The sequence below is a fragment of the Mangifera indica genome, chromosome 18 (genome assembly GCF_011075055.1).
Source record: "Mangifera indica cultivar Alphonso chromosome 18, CATAS_Mindica_2.1, whole genome shotgun sequence".
In the NCBI taxonomy this organism is placed as follows: Eukaryota; Viridiplantae; Streptophyta; class Magnoliopsida; order Sapindales; family Anacardiaceae; genus Mangifera; species Mangifera indica.
Window position 1 is genome coordinate 1,366,512 of NC_058154.1, and position 25,501 is coordinate 1,392,012.

The 25,501-nt window shown below is 35.2% G+C and overlaps 3 protein-coding genes across 5 annotated transcripts in view; 2 read left to right on the top strand and 1 right to left on the bottom strand.

Moving 5' to 3' along the window:
• The first annotated feature begins 227 nt into the window (after window positions 1–227).
• Window positions 228–6,120, top strand: LOC123202440 (serine/threonine-protein kinase ATG1c-like). 3 transcript variants are annotated; one of them, XM_044618387.1, is made up of 13 exons: window positions 228–811; window positions 909–1,026; window positions 1,140–1,198; window positions 1,440–1,504; window positions 1,875–1,968; window positions 2,047–2,127; window positions 2,287–2,395; window positions 2,636–2,708; window positions 2,793–3,169; window positions 3,277–3,635; window positions 4,281–4,569; window positions 5,148–5,222; window positions 5,686–6,120. In XM_044618387.1, exons 1-13 carry the CDS (start codon window positions 566–568, stop codon window positions 5,910–5,912), a joined length of 2,172 nt encoding a protein of 723 aa, XP_044474322.1. In that variant the 5' UTR covers window positions 228–565; the 3' UTR covers window positions 5,913–6,120. The 3 variants fall into 3 exon arrangements, with proteins under 3 accessions (XP_044474322.1, XP_044474321.1, XP_044474323.1); XM_044618386.1 differs by having other exon boundaries at window positions 231–811; window positions 5,148–5,218; window positions 5,682–6,120; XM_044618388.1 differs by having other exon boundaries at window positions 231–808; window positions 5,148–5,218; window positions 5,682–6,120.
• Window positions 6,121–12,285: 6,165 nt separating this feature from the next.
• Window positions 12,286–25,501, top strand: part of LOC123202103 (protein NRT1/ PTR FAMILY 5.6-like) — a 28,773-nt gene continuing 15,557 nt past the window's right edge. The window contains exons 1-2 of the mRNA XM_044617850.1: window positions 12,286–13,414; window positions 17,309–17,313. Coding sequence (XP_044473785.1) covers window positions 12,465–13,414; window positions 17,309–17,313 — 955 coding nt within the window. The 5' untranslated portion in view covers window positions 12,286–12,464. The remainder of the gene's footprint in view (window positions 13,415–17,308; window positions 17,314–25,501) is intronic.
• LOC123202104 (BEL1-like homeodomain protein 9) lies at window positions 20,168–25,444 on the bottom strand. The gene is made up of 4 exons (XM_044617851.1): window positions 24,101–25,444; window positions 21,569–21,939; window positions 21,318–21,378; window positions 20,168–21,138 (listed from the first exon to the last, which is right to left on the bottom strand). The coding sequence occupies exons 1-4, from the start codon at window positions 25,046–25,048 to the stop codon at window positions 20,608–20,610; spliced, it is 1,911 nt and encodes a 636-aa protein (XP_044473786.1). The 5' UTR covers window positions 25,049–25,444; the 3' UTR covers window positions 20,168–20,607.

Here is a 25,501-nt window from a genome sequence, read left to right on the forward strand (position 1 = left end):
AATGTCCAAAATGCTTATTCTTAACATTACATTTTAGAGGGAACAAGGGAGACTATTGCCGAACACTCAACACTCAACAGAAAAGAATTTTCAAAGTCAGAAAAGTGCCTTTATTTTCCAACCAGTAATTGACTGCCACGTCCGTAAATTTATCAATTATTGATCACGACAAATTGCAGGCCAATAACGGACCAACAAACAACGACTTGCTCAATCCACTGGAGGAGCCATCTCAGATAGACCGTACAACCGCCCGCACGGTAACATTCTCTCGCTAATCTCTCCTTTAACTTGTAGCTCCTCGCTTCTCTCAAAACAGAACAGAAGCAATCAAATCAAAACTCCACTAATCATTAATTATTTTATCTCATTAATCATCAATTAATTAAAATCCGATCTTGCATTAAACGCCTCTGCTCCTGCTCACTTGTAATTTATCGAAGCACAACCAAAACGGAAACAGCCGATTCGATCTTTTTGAATTTGGTTCGAATCTTCAGAGGATCCAACAAACTGTTGAATTCCAGTATTCGGACCCGGAACTTAGGGTTTTCGAGTTTTTAAAATGGCTCAAACGACGGGGAGGGCTCGGGTGGTTGGGGACTACTTGGTGGGCCCGCAAATCGGGTCGGGTTCGTTCTCGGTGGTGTGGCACGCCAGGCACCGAGTCCATGGAACAGAAGTGGCGATAAAAGAGATCGTCATGGGTCGACTCAACAAGAAGTTACAAGAGAGTCTCGTGTCGGAGATTGTTATTTTGAAGAGGATTAATCATCCTCATATTATTAGATTACATGAGATAATTGAGGAGGTTAGTTTATTTATTATCTTACTCTAATTAAGGAGACATTATGAGCTCATGAAAGTTTGTAGTTTGTTAGTAGTTATGTTTTGTTTTCTTATTATAGGCTCCTGGGAAATTACATCTTGTATTGGAGTATTGTAAAGGTGGTGATCTTTCTATGTATATTCAACGCCATGGATGTGTTCCGGAAGAAACTGCGAAGCACTTCATGAAGCAGTTGGGTATGTGGGAAACCAAAAAAAAAAAAAAAACTTCCTTGTTTTGTTCTTTGTTTTTCTCTGCATTTTGGTTGACTGGGTCATGTAGTGATACTTGGAAATTTTCTACTTGACAGCTGCGGGCTTACAAGTTCTTCGCGACAATAATCTTATACACCGTGATTTAAAGCCCCAGGTTTGGTTGAAACATAATTTGTTGAATTGGTGTTGTAATTTTAAGCGCAATTAAGTTGTGATGGTATCATTTAAGTGAGAATATTGTTCTGTGAGATTGTAGAAGGCTAAGAAATTTCCATGTAAGACAGTAGCTCAATGATGATACTGAGGATTGTTTTATGTCTATTGATTTTCTTCGGGCAAACTGTGAAAATTTTTTCTATTGGACAATTTAATTAATATATATAAGTTTGGTGCAGAATCTCCTTCTCTTCACAGATGATAGCAATGCAGTTTTGAAAATTGCAGATTTTGGATTTGCAAGGTATATCATTAACATTGTTATCATTGTCTATACACTTTCTGCTTCTCCTTTCTCACACACACATCTTGCTTCACTTTTTTTTTGCTTTCCATAAATCAATGTAATTTGTAGGTGAACCTACATTTTAGTCTTCATATATATGGTTATCTTATGTGGCTACATGCAGAGTAATTCTTGATATTTTGCTAACGAACTAAGACTTCGTTCTTGTGTTGGTTGTCTCTCTGGCATTCTTTATTATTTTGTGTTTAGCCTGTTTCACATAGCTAGAGAATGATCTTTATTTAGTTTCTTAACACATATCAATTCTACATGTGACAAGAAAAGTTGTGATTGTCCAAATTTGATGTTCATATTTTTCTTGGGGCAGATCTTTGCAACCTAGAGGCCTTGCAGAAACCTTGTGTGGTTCACCCCTTTACATGGCTCCAGAGATAATGCAACTTCAAAAATATGATGCTAAGGTGAGATTCACAATTTTCATATGGGAAGCCTTCATAAACATTTTCCTTTGGTTGCCTAACCTTGAATTGAATACACAGGCAGATCTCTGGAGTGTTGGTGCCATTTTATTTCAGCTGGTAACTGGGAAAACCCCGTTTACTGGAAGCAACCAGATACAGGTTTAAATTAACTCAGCTCTCTTTTTTAGGCATCTAAAGTGGTCCATGGAGTGCTTGGAGAAGGAGCGTTATATTATGAATTTATAGTAGTACTGAGTTGGTGATTTTCCAGTTTTATAGCTTTCCTGACTTATATTTTCTATCTCTTGTGTTGCACAGTTGCTCCAGAACATTGTCAAATCAACTGAATTGCATTTTCCTCCAGGTGCAAATGATTTAAGTGCTGACTGCAAAGATCTATGCCAGAAATTGTTGCGGCGTAATCCAGGTATATATTTGTATTGTAATTGGAAACTTAAATAGTCTAAAGGTGAGCTGTGTCATACCCTACATGATCAGGAGAACTTTCAAAAATGAAGGTCTGGACTAAAAAGCAAACTGTTTCTAGGTGGTGTTAAATGTTCACTGAATATATTTTCTGGAATCAGAAGGTGTTGGTTCCTTATTTATTATTATCTAAAATGTGATGCCTTATTTTCTGAATCTTCTGATTGTCTGGTATTTATAGTGGAACGGCTGACATTTGAGGAGTTCTTCAATCATCCATTCCTTTCTCAGAGGCGACCAGATAGGCTTTTGAGGTAAACTTGACAGCCTTACCAGTCCTCATGACATTGATATAAGAATTTTTAAAATGATGATATTGTCTTTGTCTGCAAGAGTAGGAGGTCATCTAGATCAACAGATGATTTTCCATTCCTTGAAAGTAATTCTGCGAGGGACACAGAGGAAAGTTCTCAAGATGATTGTCTACCTTTCTTTCTAGATGATGATTCTAGCGGTCCTGAGGGTAGCCCTTCATTTTTGAGAAGGAGAACCTCAGTGAAGTCTACTATTGGGTTTTCTATAGATGCAAAAGTTGATGTAAGGCAAGCAACATCAAATCCTTTAAACAAGGATCTTACATCCAGAGATGGCAGTACTTTCAGACATAAGTTAGAAAATACTGGTTTCAGGATTGATAGCAATAATTTTTCAGATGAAAAATTAAGTGAACTTCCAAAATCCATGGACTACAGATCAGCAGAGATTCGGTCAAGAGGTATGAAGAATACAACTATGTAACACTTTTCACTTTAGTGATGTACCATCAAGATCTAAAGAAATGTCTTACCAGACAATATTTGTTTTATTTAATTTTTTTTACAGCTTCTGCAGTTGCTGATTCACTGGAACTAATTGATCAAGATTATGTTCTTGTCTCTGGACCTCCTATAGAATTGTCATCCTCTTCAGCAAGTATATCCAAGCCAAGCCACATCCCATACAAATCTAATAGTCCACCCAGAACATCTATTGCTAGCAACACTACATTCACTGCCCCTATGCCAATTATTGGTCCCACAAACAGTAACATGTGTTTCATTGGAAGCCTGGAAAGTCCTGGGACTTCACTTGGATCCATGGATATTGGAGATGCTCTTGAGCAGCCGTCAACGCATGGCATGACAAGGATAAAGTCATTGCAGAAGTATGTGTCTTCCATCACAGAGTTAGTACATGGAAAGGTAAGTTACGGTATGCCTGTTTGTGCAACAAACCAGTTTGTTCAGGGTCTGTTGAATAAATAAATATCTTGGAGCTTAAAAGTGGATTATGTATTGGGGAATTAATCATAAATAATATCTCACAGAAGTTATTATAGTTGGCCTATTGCTAAAAAATTACTCAAAGTTTGTGTTCCTAATCTATTTATATGATATGGTACATTTGTGTAAATATTTTCTCTGGACCAACTATTACTTTTCTCATTTGTAGTTAGGTTGGATTCTTTTGGAACCATATGGTGCCCTGGCCTTAGCATTATGTACTAGGAGCACAAGGCTGGAACCTTATAGGTACCATACCATTTTGGGTGTTAATTTTAAATTATTGGGGAAAAAATCATGTGTTTAATGACAGAAAGTGCCTACCGTATAAAATCGCCAACTAGACTTTAAAGGTCTGGATTAGGTAAAATTTAATTGCAGTTTCTTTGTCATTCAATAAACTTATTAAAGGTCTGGATGAATTAAACTTTCCAGTTTACTTAATAATAGACTATCATGCAATGTGCTTCTGTTATGTATTCTCATGGTTCTCTTCAAAGTATTATAAACCTCCAAAATCATACTGATTAGTTTTCAATTGATATTGTACTGTTATTTGAATAGATGGAGGCAGATAGGCATCTAGAAGCATTCTCAATCCAGCTTGTGATTCTTGCAATATGGAAGCAGGCACTGCATATTTGTCATACACAGGCTGCCTCAGCCATGGATGGTAGTCCAAGTCAAGAGACTACTAGATTGAGGAGCTCCGGCAAGAAACACGGTGCTACCGATGCTGAAGAATGTTGTGATGTTAATGCACTGGAACTAGAGGATATGTCCTCTCAGATTGAGAGGGAGTTTCTACGGGAAGTTGAGCATGCTGAGGAACTTGCCAAGGTCATCGAGCCTGGTATGGCCTTGGTTATTTAATATTTCTTAATTGTACAAAAATGTTTTAAATTTCCTATTTGTTTTATAATGTTGGTTCACAGTTTTTTATAGCCTGTGAGATCACATGATTTCATCCGACAATTCCGTTGTTTTCTGCTTATTTCTAAGCCAGTTGTGCTTATGGAAACTGTTGGATAGTAAATTATACTTTTTTAGGGTCTAACATTAAAACATCTTAGTTATTAAAATATGATGAAAAAGAAGTTGATTGTTAATAATCATTATTACCACAAGATGATAAAAATATGAGCTAGTGGTTGCATGCCAAGTGAGGGAGTGGATGGTGTGAGCTCTTGTTTCAGCTTGGCGCGTTTATAGGAATATGGAGCTTTATTACTGGGGTTTATTTCCATCTTCACACAAATAAACACGTTTATTAAAAGAGAATTTTTGTCATTGCATTGGAGGTTATAAAATGTTTCCTAGGCTATTATTAACAACATATTTTTGGGTCATTAATGTTTCTAAATTGAAAATGGTTGAAACATGGGTTGTGCATGTTCATTCTATAATGTTATATATTCATAATGATTGCAGGAAGTACAGAGATGCCTGACGCAATGGAAACGATATTTCAGGCTGCCCTTGCTTTGGGAAGACATGGTGGTGTAAGTATTTTTCCCCATCCATTTTAAGTTGTATTTGTTTTCTAACCAAACTTTATTGGTGAGGTTATGTCCTGTGCTTATAAAGTCTCATGTCATGGAAGAACTATCATGGGTTTTTGTTTTCTTGGGTTGGGGGACCTGCAAAGTTATGCTCTTTTGACGAAATTGTCTCCTCTGATTGAAGTATCTCTGAGGCTTACTGATTGATCCTTTCAAAACAGGCTTGGCTGGTTCCAGTTAACAAAATTTGTAACATGCTGGAGATAAAAATTGAAGAAATTTCCTCTCATAAGGATTATAAAACATGAAAAAACCACTGAGCTAAAGTTGTTTCTAAATGTGTCTTATTAATGAAAGACAACATATATTTGAATTCCTCAGAAAATTTTGAAATGCGGTGATAGATGTTGCTTGAAGTGAACTAGCTATCCACTTTCTCTTAATAAGTGGTATGCCTTGACAGGTAGATGAGCTCATGGGTGATATGGACAGTGCAGCTTTACTGTATTCAAAAGCAGTGCAATTGTTAAGTTTCCTGCTAAAGGAAGCACCATCTCTGATACTCAACCCACCATTTTCTCTAACAAACTCAGATCGATATAGGCTCCGGAATTACATTGAGATCCTTAAAAACCGGCAAGGTCATTCCCGGTCACAGAGGATGGCTCTTCTGAAGTGCCAGGATCAACCATAAAGCTAAAAATGCTAATGCTTTTTTAGGATGACCAGCTGTGTGTAAAACATTTATTTGTACAGATATTCTTTTGAGTGACTTGCAATTGGGTTGTTGAGAAATGATGGGTCAACCTGTATTCAAGTTGGATTATAGATTAGCCTCATTTCTGTGATTGATTGAATGATGAAATATGAATTTATTCGCCGCTTTGTGCACCTTTCTTGAAGCTTAAGTTTTTACATCATTATGTTGCCTCGATATTAGGTTCATTAGGCATATTGCCATTCTATCTAACCCAGTTTACTTCATCAGCTTATTATATTCCTTTTTAAACAGTGCTAGATTCCAGTATTTACAAAACAAGGAGGGCGGCAATTAATCTCAATTTGGTTATTTGTGGGGAACTGAAACCTGAGTGTGTTTCATAGAGTTATTACAGGTCTGTCTATAGCCTACCACTTGATGTCTCAAATTTACACTGAAGAAATACACCTATACAAATCATTCACGCCAGCATACACCTTGTTGCGCATGGCAAAGCAACTCCCAAGCACGAATAAGATTCAGAACACCAGAGGTGGACGCCCTGATGGTGGGGAGTGTTTTGTTTTCCTACATTCAATGTTAATCTTTAACCCCGACATGAGTTATAGTTCCAGCATGATGAAAGACAATATTAACTTGATGTCAATTTTCTTTTGAATATAAAACTCGAGTGTCTTGACCATTTAGATGCGCTATGAGTGCCATGTGCTCGACACACTAAGGGAGGGGACCTTTGTTGACGTAAGCTATGTCTTGCACGTCTATAATGGATTCCAAGGCTCTGCATTCGACCACTTTCTCTGGAGAGATCTAATGAGTATTCAAATGGTTATGTAGGTCTAACAACTGTTTTCTTCTCACTTTTCGGGAACAATAATAACACCAATAGGTGGATGTTATCCTTTGGTTGGATTCTTACTCCGAGTGTTGAGAGATATAATCCATAGATTTTCGTTCTGAACCTTAGACTTAATGATTTGAGTCACCTTGCTTGTTATAGTCCAACATTGAGCCTTTTAGGAGTGATAAGATATTGGTCTTTAGCAAATAGGACTCAATATTTTGCTGGTCGTTCTAGTAAGAATTACTTGCTAGTGGCTTTTGAGGATTGAGGTCTATTTTGATGTGATTAGTAGGAACGAGGTCCGTGACTTAGTTGTCAAGGTGGCGTTCGTCTTTGGCTTGTGCGTCAATGATGATACGCCCGCGATTGATGTTGCAAGTTAATGGCTTGAGATGCGAGGAGGCTTACACCAGGAATGATGTGAGGAAAGGGAGTGACATGCTCCAGGCGATACCTCCTGATCGTGCCTAGAGAATTAGATGTAAGATTTATTTTGTATGAACTAAATAAAATCAATCAATCAATTATAATTCCAAGATATACGCACAAATTATAAAATACTAAATTAAATTTTAGGATTTTAAAAATCTTGAATCGCCAAATAATTTGAATTCATAAAGTGTCTGAAATTACCTGCTAAGATTACCTCTTAATACAATTTGGTCTTCTAGTCCAAAAACCTCCTTGAATGACAACTTTAAATGGGTAAGTTATACTACATGTATAATACATTAAGCTTCGAAATAGAGACTAAATTAATATGTAATAGGTTAATTAATCTTCCATCAAGATCCAATAAACCTTATGGGCCACATTTATATTATCCACTCAAATTATAACTTTTAAATATATTGGGTTTATCTTTATGGATTACTTAAACTCATTTATAAATTGACATTAGACTATTTAATTATCTAATTTTATTAAATTAAAAATGTAATTAATATTAGTCTACATCAACAAATTTCTAACATTAGACTTTGAACAACGAAGACAATTTCTAACATTAGACTCTGAACAACGAAGACAATTAGTTCCTGAGCTTCAATTTCCTTGGGATGCATATCCCTTGTTGGCTTTGTCTACTTGTACGTGGAGTAAGTCATGTTATAGAATTCTTCCTTAGAGGGGTTTGAAAGAGATGCTAGGATTCATTTTCCTGTTGGTAGACGTTTGGGGGAGCAGTATGCTACAAATTGACAACATGCTAACATGTTTATCATGATAGGGTTCTCCGCCTAGCACTAAATATTAATGAGATTTTTCGTCACCAACTAATATACATAATTTAAAAACTCGCACAAATTAAACTATAATAGTGGCGTTGAGGGTCCAATAATGAACCTTGATATCCACTGCCATAATATAATTTGTGCGTAGAGAAAAAATTGTACATAAAAGTTTTTTTAACATAGTTCAACCCATTGTTTAATAAATTACATTCACGATTATGAAATTGATAGCTTTGGGAGAATGATTTGGCAAAGTGAAAGTAAAGATTACAAAAGAATGTCCTCATGGGGATTTGAATACAAAGGGACACCCTTGGTGAGATTGTTAGGTTTGAAGAGACATCATGCGGATAGAGAACTATAATGTTGTGCAGATAAATTAGACCACCATTGCAAAACATTATAATGATCAAACTTTGATCTCTTGGTATCTTTCAAGACTTTATTCTTGACTCACGTGTTCGACAGTGACAGACGGCTGCAAGGAATTTGAGAAATGAGCTCGTATTGGGGAAGATATGGAATCAGACTTTGATTTTTGATGGTGGTAGATTCAGAGACTTGGTAAAGGATATGGCTTTTCCAATTTTTTGTGGAAAAAATGATAGTAGAAATGTCTATGTGAAGACAAAACGGAGGCTTATTGTCATGAGTCATATGACAGTTACATGCTGAACCACAATCTGGTGTGGCAACAACTATTGTTACAAAAGAGGGAGATGATGGTAATTGGTTGGGAAGGAAGAGATGTTAATATTTTGGAGCCAATCTATGAATCAAAAACTGTGGGGAAATGTTTGATGGCAATGGTGGGGATATAAATTGAACAACAGCAGAGGTGAAGGCGGTGGTGGTGGAGGTAGACATGTCAATGGGTCGGGTAAGACCTTAGGCTTGCATAGTAATGGGCCTTTGGGCCGAGACAGTCCATGAATTTTTGAAGGCCCAAGGTCTAGCTCTATATATATATAAAATCAACCCTTAATCGAGACGACCCATTTAAACAATTTTTTTTAATTTGATTAAAATTTTTAAGCACAAATTATTTTTTAATTATTAAAACAGAGGACAGTATCCCGAATATTTTTTTTTATAATCTCTCACTTCTGACGGAAAAATACCGTGGTTACATGATGAAAAATATTATAAGTTTATAACATAAGACAAATAAATTAATTTACATGTTTTATAATTACAAACATAAATAAAATATTATGCCATAAGATTTATCTAATCATTTTCAACGTCCAAATTTTTGAATTCATTTGGCATTGGATTTATTTGACATTGGATCTATTTATAATATTTTGTAATGATAAAATTGAAATAAAAATAAAATTATAAACAAAAAAAATTGTTATTTGCCAATTCAGACAGTTTTTAAAAGAGAATTGGTGAAAGAAAATGAGATTGAGAATATAATGAAATAATTGAGATCGAGAGATTTGGAAATAAAAAAAATTTGGATTGATTTATATAGAAAAAATAAAAAATAAAACAAGCCATTGAAGGCCTCTGCCACAAGCAGCAACTGAAATTTCTACCTTTTTTTTTTTTAAATTTTTAAACAGTGTCTGACTGAGTTGGCTTATGAGTCTAATATTAAAGCCTACAATCCGATTCAAAAGGCTCATAGGTCATGTCTGACACGCTATAATGCCCGGTCGAATCTCTATTTGATCTAATCCAATTGACATGTCTAAGCCGGGGTGATGACAATGATGATAATCATAAGAGAGAATAGGAGTTTAGACCAATTATGAAATTTGAAGAGATCATGAAGGAGGTGGAGGCTTAAAGAGCTAGTCTTCCTTCAGATATGATCGAGGCTGCTAAGAATGTGGCCTTTCGTCCAATACCCGCTATCAGATCATCAATGGAATGGAGCGTTTGATCGAAGCATCACCCCTGACAAAGCAGATTCCACCATTTACAATGGCTTTCACGGTCGGTGTGAGACTCGCCGACAATGTCTATGGTGGCATGTAATTTGTAGACTAAGCTTATGTGTATTATCACGTGATCATGTGTACACATCAACTGTGTATCTATTTGTATCTACAATGTAGTAAACATAATTTTATTGTATAAGAAAAGGGGGGGAAATAGATGTTTTTATATGTAAATAAAAGTTAGTGAATGATAAGCCTAGCTTTTCAGGAAAACAAAAGAAGTACAATCTCTAGTAGTTGCCCTCCATTCATGTGCTTTTTCTTAAAGTGTCTATGACAACCAATTAACAATGATCAAATTTTCTTACCCACATGAAGGTTTAACATTTTCTCTCTTTAATGATACATAATGCAACTAGAAAATTGTTATAACAATTGCGAGGCCAAAAGATTATTTCCCACTTAAGTTTTAGTCTAATCTCAAAAGCACACCTGCGGCAATTTAAAAACCTAAACATTCACTCATAGGTTAACTATTATTAAAATTTTTTGTTAAATGCAAAAGTAAAATTTGGAATCGAGGAGTCTTTATCAATTCAGACAAATTGACGTATCTTCATTGATTTGTATGAAATCGATGAAAATATGTTGATTCCAGAAGAATCACGTCGGAGAGATAAGTGGATATTTGAATTTCTGAGGTTTTAAGATTTAGTGGTAAAATGATGATTTTATCCTTACCTTTAATTAAAAATTTTAATAGCAATTAGTTCATAAGTGGATATTTGAATTTCTGAACTATTGTGAGTATGTATTTTAGATTGGGCTAAAACTTGGATGGAAAATAATCCTTTGGCCTAATTACAAAAATAGGAAGTTTAGTGTTATGAAATAATGTTGACATGTAACATTAATGCAAAGAATTCAAGTCCTACAACAGAAACTGTAAATTCCGATAACTTTGATAGTTAGTGCAAACTGCAAAATCTAAATCTTAGGATCACATTTATGAGTTCGACACACAAGTTCAACACTTCATAGAATTGCCATCACTCAGTTCTTTAGTTTTGCAAGGAGGGGTATGAAGATGGTGAAAGAAGAGGATCCCATTTATTCAACTTCCTTCAGTCATAATCTCTCACTTCCTGCACCTTATACGTTTGCTCCTCGTATTTCCACAAGATCAAGAGGAGGATGGAGAGCCGTAAAATATATTCTGGGTAATGAAATGAAATGGAAATCTTTTTACAATTAGCATTTCCCATGATTCTTTATGTGTACATTTTCATTTCATGGATCTTTTGTTGTTTGTATTGTTCAGGAAATGAGACGTTCGAGAAGTTGGCTTCCATGAGTTTGATCGCCAACATCACTGTTTATCTACGAACCAGATATAATATGGATGGCATTCTTTTGGTTAATGTGGTTAGTATTTGGTCTGGAACCTCCAATTTAACAGCTATACCAGGTGCTCTGATTTCTGATACATACCTCGGCAGGTTCAAGACCCTCCTCTTCGGCTCCATATCCTCCTTTCTGGTATAAATATTCATGCCCAAACATAAAAATTATGTCAATTTAATAAGATCTGGAATGTGATTGTGTATTCTTTAATGTTAGATAGAATCTTGTGTCTTCCAGGATGATATGGAGGGTTCAATTGATTTCTCTGTAATTTGTTGGATGGCTGAATTGATTATCAGTTTCCTGTGGATGTGTTCATGTTAACATACATCTTATGTTAATTATAATCTATTAGAACAGTTACACTCTTAGGTAAATTCCAAATTGGCAAAACATGGGAGAAATACTGAATTTTTTGTTGCAAAACCCAAAAAAAAAAATATGATGGACTCTTTGTTCAAAGCGGGTCAGGATATTGGATCAGAGATATTACAGATGATATCAAAGCCACTCCGCGTTTCTCTTGAGTAATAGTGACATAAACCTTAGCGAGGACCAAGTCCCTTAAAGGGGTGTCCACTTTGCAATGTGCAACCTCGTTTAAGTTGTCTAAGCTCCTTAAGTCAATATGCATTTTGGGTTGCAAAATCCAATAGCAAAACTATGATGAACCGTGTGTCTAAAATAAACAATATTTTGACAGAACCAACGATGTTACAAAAACAACTTTGCTATGAATCTTGGAACAAGAATATGTTTATTGAAAATCTGAGGTTTATTTTTACAGGGTATGGGAGTTATGACCATTACAGCATGGATACCTGACTTTAGACCCCCGTCCTGCAATGGAAGTGAATGTCAAAAGTCTGAGAACTGGCAACTGGGCATTCTGTATGCCGGTCTTGCATTACTCGCCATTGGATCTGGAGGCATTAGACCTTGCAACGTTGCGTTTGGGGCAGACCAATTTGATGTTTCAACGGACAAGGGGAAGCATCAACTAGAGAGCTTCTTCAATTGGTGGTACTTTTCATTTACTTTGGCCCTTATTGTAGCTCTTACTGCGGTTGTCTACATTCAGACTAATGTCAGTTGGATTCTCGGCTTCGCCATCCCAACCGGCTGTTTTCTTCTCTCTATAATCATTTTCTTGATGGGTTATCATACTTATATTCTCAAGGAGCCTCAAGGAAGTGTTTTTATTGACATGGCCAAAGTGATCACAGCTGCTATTAGGAAGCGCAAAGTAACTGTCGCCCAAGTTTCAGAAGTCTCCCTTTACGATCCTCCCTTGCCTGCATCAGTTTCAGAGACGAAAAAAATTCCCCATAGCAATAGATTCAGTTGCCTTGACAAGGCTGCTGTGATACTCAATCCAAGTGAATTGGATAACCAAGGGAAGGCGAAGAATGAATGGAGATTATGCAGCGTGCTACAAGTCGAACAACTGAAAATGTTGGTGGGAATGTTTCCAGTTTGGGTTACAGGAATTATCTGTTTCATAGCCATGGACCAACAGAACACCATTGGGATGCTTCAAGCAATTCAGACTAACACAACAATTTGGGGTTTCAACGTGCCGCCTGGTTGGATGGGCCTAGTATCAATGATTTCACTCTCATCCTGGATATTCATTTATGAACGTATCTGTGTACCTCTGTCTCGTATCCTGACCGGAAAGAAAAGAAGAATGACAATGAGACAAAGAATTAACACTGGCATTGTGATGTCAAGTTTCAGCTTATTGGTAGCTGGTTTTATGGAACAGAAGCGAAGAGTCTCAGCTTTAGAACAAAAGTCATTTAAGTCATCTCTAAGTATTCTAGCCCTGGTCCCACAATTTTGCCTCTCAGGATTGACAGAAGCCTTTGCTGCAGTGGCCTTAATGGAATTTTTAACCACAGAATTGCCAGAATCCATGAGAACTGTTTCGGGGGCAACATTCTTTCTGAGCTTATCAATTGCAAGCTATTTGAACTCCTTTCTAGTAAATGTGATTCATGGTATAACTGGTAAAAATGGAGCTGTCCCATGGCTTGGTGGCACTGATCTTAACAAAGATACCCTGGAATATTTCTATTTCTTGATTGCAGGAATTGAAGTGTTGAATCTTATATATTTCAATGTCTTTGCATACCGATTTTGTCCTCAAGAAAAAGATCCCAATTCCAGAAAGGAAGAAAAGCAGGAGATTGCTGAATCTGTTTAACTTAATGTTCAAGTTCAACATGAATAATTTAGGTTATTCTTCTTCATCTCTCTCAAGCATGTACATCTATTACATTTTTTTCTGTGTTTAGGCAAACTTAGACTAATTCAAACAATCATATTTTTTTATTAACATAAGAAAGTATACAAATTTTGATTATCTTTTTCAATATGAAAAACCATTCCCATCAAATCATTGTAGGGTTCCATGTACACCTCTTCTTGCAAGTGTCAATGTGGAAATCATTGTTCACATTGAATTGTTGAAGTTTCCATTCAAAATGAGCAAGTAGAGATGATAGATTCTTACATTTTCATTTCATACCACCGGAGCAAAAGTCTCTTGGTAATCTATCCCATAGGTTTAAGCATATCCTTTCACAAATAGGCAACGTTTGGTCCGGAAAACTATGCTTGGTGCACGGTTAAGCTACAAAACAACATCTCACCGTCTAATTTGCCGCAAAAAGATTGAAGCCATAGGTCGCCTCCAAAAGTGTCAAGTGGAAGAGAGAAAATTCTTTTGGATCGAGAGTGAGAGAGAAACAAAAATATTTTTCCATTGTTTTGTCTCTTATGCACACTCTAAACTCATCGTTTTAACATTTGCAAATCACACCGTTTTTTAACTAAGTGTAAGCAGCCACTAACCCTGTTAAAAAAGATTTATTCTTCTTGGCATCCTCCCTCGAACCAAAACACAGTGCATGACTTGAAAAGGAAGAATAAAACTACAGTATGCCAACAGGGTTCAAACAAACCTTTTGGCCAAAACTATTTTGTCTTGGCAACAGAACCATGGACCACCTCCAACTAACAAAGCATCAACAAAGCAAATGGCAATCAATCACTTGTGGCTGCAATTTTTTTGCAAGTTTCTGCAGGACCAATCTACCTGTGACCTTAAGAATTTTGTGACATGCTTGCTGGGTATTTGCTGCTTCCCCTATTGCAGAAAGCTGCAATCATATGCTATCATTCCCTGATTAACATATTTAATGTTACAACTGTATTGATTTTAACAGTTTCTAATGCTAACAAATTTCAGTTCTCTATAGGAAAAATGTCAAAATGGAAAACAGAAATATCTTTGTATGGCTTTTAACCTCCACCAACAGATTCTTCTTCTTCTTTTACTATATATTGGTAATTACAGACCTTCCCATTTCTCCACTAGTGTAACACCTTGTCTTCCCTTGACCTGTTCTTCTTATTTTATTCCTCAGAATATTTTTCTGCAGAATTAGTATATATGTAGAAAAATTTGTTAATGTTTTGTTGCTTGATGAAAATATAGAGAGTGATAAAGTAGTAACTAGTGGATCAAAAGTGAGTATTTCCGCAGGTAGCAAAATCGAAAGAAGATTTTCTTAATAGAAGAACAAAGCATTAATAGATCTGAAGTTTCACTTTAAGTTATTCTCTGATATTTAACAATTAAGAATATCATCATTTAATCGACTTCGTTTATATTGCCCAATAAATTCGGATGAATGAAAGTGGGTTATCTAAGCTTTTCACCTTCTAAATATCATCTTCGGAACTCTAATTTCCAGCATTGAATTTACCTGCAGAATTTCTTCCACTTTGAAGCAAAAAGTTAAAGAAAAAGCTAACAAAAAAGGACTTTCAAGGGTTCTGTATTTCTCTTCGTAGGACAAAGTTCATACCAACTGAAGGCATTGTGTAGGGGGAAAGACTTTGGATCTTGTATTACCCATTTATGTGGAAGTTTCATATTCTTCCTCGCTGAAAGGATGGCAAGAAGTTGGCTGAGAGCAAAGAGGGTATTATGGTGCACTTGTACAGATCACTTAAGAAGACATATGAAATGATTTTGATATCATTTATAATAACCCTAGTTTAATAGACCGAGGTATTATTAAGATATTATCCATTTTGACATATAATTTATCATGATTTTATTTTTGGGTTTTATAACTCAAAACGATTAGAGGCTATTTAATTGGTCATATTTTAACATCCCAAATAATGTGGCATGTATACACATATCCAATACCTTCTTTTGTTGATGTGGGAGTTGTCTCAGGTTGTCACATGCTGCAAAAATCCAAGAAAAAATAACCATAAAACATATAATTTTTTAAGCTATAGAAAGTTTATTAACCATCGTAGACAATTATAATTATATATAACACTTCTATATATTAAATTGTTATTCTCTGTCACATACAATATGTACTCATGGATTCAATATTTGTGTTTCAACACAGCATCAAAACTGTCGATGATGCTGGGTGGTTTTGGAGCTTTCAGCCTCCTTCAAGAACATGGCTTTACCAAACCTAACCCAAAAAAAGAAGAAGAAGAAGAAGGAAAGAAAACAACATACAAATGCATGGATAAACAAATAAAAATATACCCAACAAAGAGGCAAGGCTCTCATTTTGCAAGATAGATACATATAGTTGTAGCCAGCCACCTTGCACAAGTAGATTAATCACTCAAAGATTCAAAAACAAAGTTTTGTACTGCCATTAAGGAAAACGTAACCTGCATCCTAAGATCTAGATACAACTAATATGCCGATCCAAACCTCAGGATGCAGATTATGCTATCCTCATCAATATCATCTCCACATACCAAAAAAAAAGAAATATAATGGAAAGTAACAAGCTTCAATGATGGAGAGCTTGAGTTCCTATTCCACATGGGTAATGATAGGATTTTATAATGCGACATAAAGTGAACATGATTTATTCCCTAAGTTGGGCCGATATGTTGTAAATGAACATCATTGATTCTGTTCCTCTTAGACCAATTATCGGCTAGGATCTTTTTTTACGCAGACAATGATGTTTCGATGTTGACTGCTTTTTGACGGTCACTGAGATCCTCTGTTGCTATATAATTGTAAAAAGATTCTCTTCCAAATTATAGTAAAAAACCCACCTCACAGATGTTTAGTATTGTAGAAGAATAAGTCTGCAAATGAAGAATCTAATTCAAGCTTTCTGATATGCATGTGCTCGTCATGCTCATTCAACGAAAAGTAAGGAGGGCTACATTTGATTTACAGTTGTTGGTCGCCATCGGCTTTTAAACAGTAGCGTAGCATATTCTATTCTCTCCGCTATTCAAAACAGATTATTCCATCTCCCAAGTATACAGCAGGCTTTGTTTAATTTGACATGCATCAAAATCGTGAGCAAGTGGCTTAATTGATTAGCGATATTTTCATCACAATAGTGTTCTCTTTAATTGTTCCAATGGCTTCCTATCTATTGGCTGAGTTTTAGGCTAACTTCATTGAATTTCTGCAAGTGGAATCTTATTTGTTCTTCTTCTAAACCAAGTAACAAGCGATGAAAATTGATGCCAAGAGTATGCAAATCGAATTTAAGTTAGAATTATGGATATCTATCCAGCTCACATTATGGTATAATAAGAACCTTACTGGAATAGATGCAAAGGCTGTTATATTTTCCAAAGGGGCCTGCATGCAGCTTATTCTAAGATAATTCCATTTGCTTAACATAATCTTATTAAAAGATATTAGAATACATTTCAAATATATATTTTCCTCTGTTAGAATATATCCTAAATATACGATTTCCTAGGTTAATAGATATTTTAAATATATAATTTTCTTTTTTACATTATTGTACATTGATTACATTGATTTATATTTCTATAAATTCATGTATTATTCAGATATATACAATATATACACACACATATATATTGGTTACTTGGGTTGTCTGTATTTATTAGATAGATAAACTTAATACATAATAATTAAACTCACAATCAATACACCAGATAAAGTCGAGGTTTCATAATCTCCCTTTTGCGTCTTCTAACAAATAATTCTCTTTTAAGTTTATTAATAACATAGCTTTTGGCACATGAATTGCAAAATCCATCAAGGACTCACTACAGACAGAAATGAAATTAAACTAATAAAAAAATTTAAGTATATATAATCGCAATCATCTCATCTTTACCATTGCTTTTCTCGCCAAACATGCAAGATTTTCAACATTGACATTAACACTTTTACTCTTGAGAAAATTAGTTTGTTGTTTCATAAAATATAAAAGACTACAAAAAGCTATCTCTTGCTTATTCTGGGATTTTGTTTCAATATGTAGGCTAAAGCCAATATACTTTGATTAGAAAATTAGAGCTTTTGGTCTTGAGGTTAAGATATTAAAAGTAAATTTTGCATGAGTTGTGTATTGTGCAATCCATTTGCCTTACACACCCTATAGTACTGTTATGTCATGACTATATCCTATTGTAGGCGTGTGTTGAGAGAATTTTACAAACATTCTTTCATAACAACCCTCATCATGAGAACATAATAAAAAACTATTATGAGAAATTATGTTTCAATTTCATGGGTATTACAAAATACTCTGACTACGAAATCTATCCCACACATATTTATGAATATACTAGCTCCTCATGTGTATAATGGGATCATTTTTCACATATGCTCTATGGATCGCTAATTATCTATGTGCTGAACAGAATCAGTTCCAAACATGACTACACCCTAACTTAAGGGAAACATGCTTAGAAGACTCATCTCATGTAAAATTGAACTATGATATGTTTTTATGTAACTAATGTGCACATACTCGAGTCATTATCATAACTCAAACACTTATTTAGCTTTCACCCTTAACTTTCTTTCATGTCTGAATGTTGTATGTGCACTTTCTTGGCATGACTTGATATTATCATATACCCTATATGTTCATTCAAATTATCGGGACTTTGCTACAAACGAATGAGCATTTACTATGAACGTCTATTCATTTTTTGTTCTAATGCACGACTAAATATCTCAGATTAATGGGTGTGCATCCCTTCCTCTTGTAAATGACTTTCTAATTCACAAACATATATAACCATGACCAAATGCAATGCATTCTATGTAATTCAATATAGAGTTTATAAATAAACTTTAAATGATAAGAGGGATTACGAATACAAATGCGAGATAAAAAAATGAAAATAGTTGATGAGGTATGATTGATTATAAGATAGATGTTCCTACTTACTGATTGTTTATCACTCATACTTTTCTATTTGATTCTATATGTGAGACATAACAGTCATGAGACGGTTAGTTAGCGACGGAGCAACATGAGAGGAACTCTTTTTGCAATTTCATAGCCTATTGATGTTTTGTTTATCTTACATAAATTATGGATTCCGTACACACGCTTGGATATTATGTTTATAACACTTGGTGTTACTTTTGTGATTTGCTTTATCTAAGGGTATTTTGGTAATTTTGAGTTGTTAATTATTTAATTGTCATTTTATGCATTCAATACGTCAAGTATAACGACCCTTGCAGGTAGGTATGTCAGTGTGAAATCAATTCGTTGAAAGCACAAAATAAAAAGACTTGGTTCCGTTTGCGTGAAGTTAGGGTCTGGGGTTTGCCAACAATCTGGTCTCCTAACTACCAAGAACTGGGCCTCAGAATCGATAAAGACCAAGCACACTCACCAGCTCACTGAATATTTATTGGCCCATTCTATAATTATTAGGCTGGAAAGAGTAAAATTAAAGAAGAAAATTGTACAAAGTTTGCAATTATTGTGAAGCAACTCTCCCCACTGGTACATATTAAGTGAAAAAGCAAATGACGGTGATCGGACTAGTTATTTCATAGGTTTATGATTTAATCAGTTCCACCAAGGATTGGTCGGTTCAATTTATTATTAAATTATAATAAATAAATTTTATTTAAAAATATATAAAAATAAAATTAATCAAAATATTCAGACTTATAATAATTAAAATATATCATTTTTAAAGAATAATAACCATTCATTTGATTTCAATAAAAAATATATTTATCTTATGATAAAGAAAAAAACATAATTCTGTAATTCATTATTTATAGAAAATATTTTAATAAATATAAGATACTATTTTCTCCTTATAAACCTTAGAAATTCATCTAATCTAATCTAAAATAATCAAATTACTAAAAAATAATTAAATTTTTTTTTAAATACCTCAAATTTTGGGCAAACCCGATTTTTTAGATTTTGACCAAGTTTAATTGAGTCAACAAGCAAACCATTCTTTAATATTACCCAAATTTGAATTAAAACCGATTCTCGATTCAACAGGTTGAACTACCCACTCTAGTTTTCAAAATAGTGTGAAAAAGCATTAGAAGTTTGCTCATTCTACTATATAGTCGAATAGAGTATTATATTATACGGTTTTTAAAAAGTAAAATAATAAAAAATTTAATTGACATTTCATCATTTTAGAAAATCTCATACACCTCTAAAAATTTAAGATTTCTAATATATATTTCTATTATATCATTATTTTTTTAAATATATTAATCTATAATATATAATATATATCATATCATATAATACACATATTTATTTAATATATCTTATAATATATATCATTTCTTACTTATATTGTATCATATTATATAATACATATTATATATATAGTATGATATTAACACCTATAAATGATCCCATTATATAAACAACATAAAACCATAGATATATATTTTTATTTTTTAATACAAAATTACATAAATTGATAATATCTCATTTTAGGGAAACTAACTTACCCCCTTTCACCAATGATTATGTCTTTCATTTTTTTTTTTTTCCTTTAACTAGAAGATGAATCAAGTTGTCACAAGTATATATCACTAAAAAATCCTCACAAACTGCGGGAATTGTGTACAATCTGGCTTAATTCACTTAAGGCAGCCTAGGCTTTCAATATCAAGGCTTCATTCTGGCTGAAAGCAATACTCTAAGGGCTCTATAACCTTGACTTGCTTGCTGGTCTTAAAAAAGTATCATATTTCTTATCATATAGGTGATAAATTTACAGAAGAATTTTACACCAATCACTTAAGTCATTTGCACCTTTTACAGGTTGATGACGTACACTGTGATAGCACGCCTGATGTCCTTAGAGTGCAATCATTTGACCACTCCAGCTTGTCTCAGCATCGAATTCAGATTTGAATATAAGCACACCAAGGAGAAACTTTGTTAGTCATTCCAATATAAATGATGCCAGGACAGATTTTAGCCTGAAGAAGATAGATATATTCAACCCACAAAATCATGCAAAAGTTGGCCTCCAACAACGTCCCTTCCAAAATGGCGATTCTGTGCTTCATAACCACCCAAAACATACCCCTCATTAGTTGTCTCAAGGCCAAGCCCAAATCGCTGAACACTCATAGAAGGATAGGGTTCTGATATACCGATCCCATGATTTTGATGAAGGCCGAGTGTTAAGGAAACACCACTACTGCCACCTCCCATGCTCACACCAACAGCAGCATGTGGATGCCTTGACATGCTGTCGTAAGACAAGTTTGGGTGTCCCTCACCTACCGGAATATCAGGAAATTCGTTTCTTGTGCGTTTGGATGGCGTGTCTGGGAACCTGTGGGTGGAGGTGGATGGGTTTTCAGATGGAAGAGAGTTTGAGGAAGGTAAACGGTCCATTGGGCGATCGGCATTTCTTTCCTCTCCATGGGAAGCTTTCTGATTTTGCCGGGTTTCTAGCATGTGTATCTCTTCAACCATTGGCTTCCAAAGCCTAACTCTAGCATTGATAAACCAATTAGAAACCTGGTTCACAAGTGTATATCATCAGAAATTGACTGAATCACTACCCGAAAATTCAGAGGCATATTAAAATAACTTATATGTGATCCGGTGATAATTGATCTTGATGCTAGTAGGCACAAACCTTTCAGATACAAGTAACTAAAACAATAAATCAACAAGCTAAATAAAATAATGCTCACCTGGCTCCGAGATAGACCAGTTTGTTTTGCCAACATTATCTTGTCCGTATCAGTAGGATAACTGTAATACAAATCAATAGCCTGAGAACGTTAATTAACATATGTATCTAAATAAGCTTTTTCCAAACTGAAGAACAGATGTTTTTCAAGCCAAATTCAGCATAATTATTTAACTGCGACTCCATATACAAAGACTAAGTTTTGCAGGCAGAAGTTTGTAGTCAAACAATTTTCATGGTAACTGCACTTACGGATGTAGGAAGTGTTCAAATAACCATGCCCGGAGAACAGTCACAGCACGCTCAGGAAGTCCCCTTTGGGGTCGCCAAACAGGTTGCCGTTCAAGGAATCCAGAGTTATGTGCAGCTCTATGTCCATAAAGACCTCTATCGCTGCTTCCAAATGTGGCAGCCTCTTCTTTCCCATGGTTTATTTGACCTTGAACCTTATTTGTGAACTGAAGCTGGTTGGTAATTGCATTTGTCAAGCTTCTAAAATGCTTAGACATGGCTTTTAAAGCCAGGTTAGCATAGGGAGCAGCATTGCCAAGCCCGGCAACATACTCAAAAGAAGCAACTACTGCTTGCATTTGCTGATAGTATTGCTTATATCTCCAGTAAACCTAATGCAGATAAAAAGAACAAAAACGGGGTAAGTTTTCTATACTTCGAGTCTATGAGAAAAGACAAGGAAATAACAGGTTCATGTGCAAGAACAAGAATCTAATAATCCATGTGCAATAATATTTATAAGATCCCAATCATAACAACTTGGTGAAACAGGTCACAAATTACTTTATTTTCCAAAGAGGAGAACAAGGAGAAAAAAATTACCACCGACACATAACAATGGTAATGCCTCACTCATGCCCCCATGTTTTGATGAAGGAATAAATGAACTACATGTTTAACAAACACTTTACAAAAGCACCAAACTGTTGAGCCTGGATAACAATTTTTCATATTTCAATTGTGTTAGTCACAGGTAACTTGTCTCTTCAAGCCATGCACCATCCTCACTAGAAAATCAACAGTAGAGTTCGGCACAAGATAAAATGACATGGAGATTGGCGTTTACCATTCATAAAGCAGAAAAAATAATATTCAACTCTAGCAAAGAAGAATAGTTAGATTCTTAACAAAGCTAAAATTTTATATTATAATTAAGACAACTGTACAACACACAGACAACTAAATAACTTCAAAAGATTTTGTTAATATAATTTTATGCGTACACACAGATCATAAATGATACTGACTAGTTAAGAGACAAACCAGAAAACCACCACACAAAAACTGATATTAATCCAAGCCTTACTAGTTTACCTACCAGTCAAAGTCAAGTTTCAACGAGAAGCTATGCTAACTAGACGTATATCAAATGATTATCAGGAAACACAGAATTGAATCAGCTTGTAATAATGTATTACAACTAAGATAAATTAGACCACTCAACAAGAAATCATTCACCATTACTTTCAACCCTTTGTATGACAAGTAAAACAAATTTAACAGGCCAATAAGTTACACATCCCTTGCCTTTGATTTACTCCAGACCATAGGCGCTGGCCTATGTCTTTTTTCCCCAATCAAACTGCCTTAAGTCAAAAGAAAACCAGCGAGACATTTGACATTGAATATTTTCTAGAACTATTGATTGTGTGGCCAATATTTCTCATGAGTTTGCTTTCCCACTTCAGCATAAAAATAATGTGCAACAACACTCCAATTATTAAAGAAAACTAATAATATCCAATCCTATAGCACCTTTTTCAAATTCTCTCATCAGTTTGTCAAATTTATCCTTCAATAATATCGATAAAGCAGCAATGGGCAAATATCAAATAAACTTCAAAACACTATTTCAGCTTAACAACTGCATTCACTTGATGGTGCACAAAATATCATGCAGGGATCGACGGGTCCAGGCACAATATCAATTCATATGCCAACAAGCAAAAGGAGTTGCACATGGAAGAATTATAACATCTAAACCCTTTACCTAATTATATGCCTTGTGAGCGGCCAGAATTACATCTAACTAGATAACTCAGCAAGTTTAGACAAAGTACTGAACAGAGGCCAATCCATATGAAAAAGGAGACACCTAATTTTCCTCTACACTCTTCTTCTCTAGGTTTGCATCACCATTATGCTGTTTACAAGCTTTTTTGGAGTATAGATCTTTTCAAATGGATTCTTTCAATCACTTTAAGCACATTACGCTCCAAACTTGGCAAAGGTGTCGCCTGTTTAACTCTTTCTATGGTTGTCAGACACTTTATAACACTAATCTCTGTGCATATATTCCTTCCTATCACCTTTTCAATAAAGATGATTTTGTAATCACCGAGGCCATCTATTCATCAACCACAAGAATCTAATTCATACAGAATAAACTTGAGGAAGGTATAAATTACACATTCTCTTAAACAAATCAGCATAGATAACATTCTCCATTGTTACAAGAACTATCAGTAATTTATTTACCGTACACCAGTACAAAAAAAAGCTCCTATGATAAGAAATATTATTTGAGTTCATTAGAAAGAGATGTCGAAGGAAGATTGAAAAGGATAGTTAATGACACTGAGCCATGAGAACTTAAAATTACATGACTAAGCTGCAGAAAAGGAGTTGTAAAATGACTACTCAATCGAATATGAAACATGAACTATCTCAAAATAAAAACCTTTAAAGAAAAACGAGTTGGATTTAAGGAAAAAAAACTGAAATAGGGGGCACTGATGAGAACAGCATTATATCAGAGTAAAGAAAGCAAACCTCGTCGAGCATAGAAAGCAGCCTGGACTTCTTACTTGTGTTCTCACTACCTTCTCCAACACCAAGAGGATCATCAACAAGTCCACTAGAGCTTAAATTTACTAATGGAGGATCCATTAACGAAGAATGAACAGTCATTTTTTCGGCGTATATAGCCTGACCAACATCGCAAATCTCCTCCAGCAACTGCTGTGCAGGTTTTAAGAATTTAGATCCTCTCAAAATCGAAGAATAACCCGTAAATGGTCCGAGAGGGACGGAACTCCTAGATGGCTCATTGGAGGTGGAGCCACCGCCACTACCGCCAACAATTCCTGTAGCGATATATCCACCAGGGCTAGTAACTTTATCTCCATAAATTGTGGACCCATATCTTTGAAGATTTAGCTCTAGAGGAAGATTGTTTTGGTTGTTACTGTGAGAAGATAAAGATAAAGATAAGGGTTCGGGTTTAAAGACAACAACTTCACCACTACCACCATTATAGGACTGATCAAAATCTCTAAGGTTTTGGAGGTTATGTGGGGCGTAAAGAAAGGGGCTATTGTTAATATCTTGAATGGAACTAGGGTTGAGATGCAAAGAAGACTGAGGATCCAAATAAGGATGGAGTGAAGTAGAAGTAGAAGAAGAGCCATTAACGATCCCACCAACAAAACCCATTAAATTCATACCTTCTTCTTTAACAACAGAAACTGGGTTAGCTTTAATGGGGTCAGCAGAAGCTGAGATTGGATTGTTGTTGTGGTGGAAGTCGTGGCCACTGGAGTTGGCACAGTTAAGCAAATCTGAAGAGAGAAGTGAAGGATCGTACAAAGGGAGTAAACCCGTGCAGCCTTGAAGAGTAGCCGTTGATTCAACACAGCCTGAATGGTTTTGAGCCACAATTCTTAGTTTATCTCTTCTGCTTTGTTGTGGGACATGGTAGGGCTCAAAACCCTCCGCCATAAGCACAAAGAAAGGAAAAGAAAAACCTCACCACTACACAGAAGAAAGAAGAAAAGAGAAAAACAGTTGCTACTTAAAAGGTAGATGAGGAGGTGTAAAGATACAAGAGAGGATGATAGTGACGGTGAAAGAGAGGGAACTGTGAAAGAGATGTCGCGATGATGAAATGAAGGGTTATCATGATCTTCAGAGCTGCCAATATGGCAGAGAGAGCGCAGGTTAACAGAGATACGTGGAGTGAAGAGATCGAGAATCGGAGTATAAGGTGCTCACTTCACCCATCCTAATAACACACTCTTACTAAGAAAACTTTCCTACAATCACTCACTCTCACACAAACACACAACACAACGCAACACAACACAACCCATAAACAACAAAATCTTTGTTTGTCACTCGCTCGCTCGCTCGCTCTCACTCTTGGCCATGTCTTTTTCCATAACGAAGGCTCTG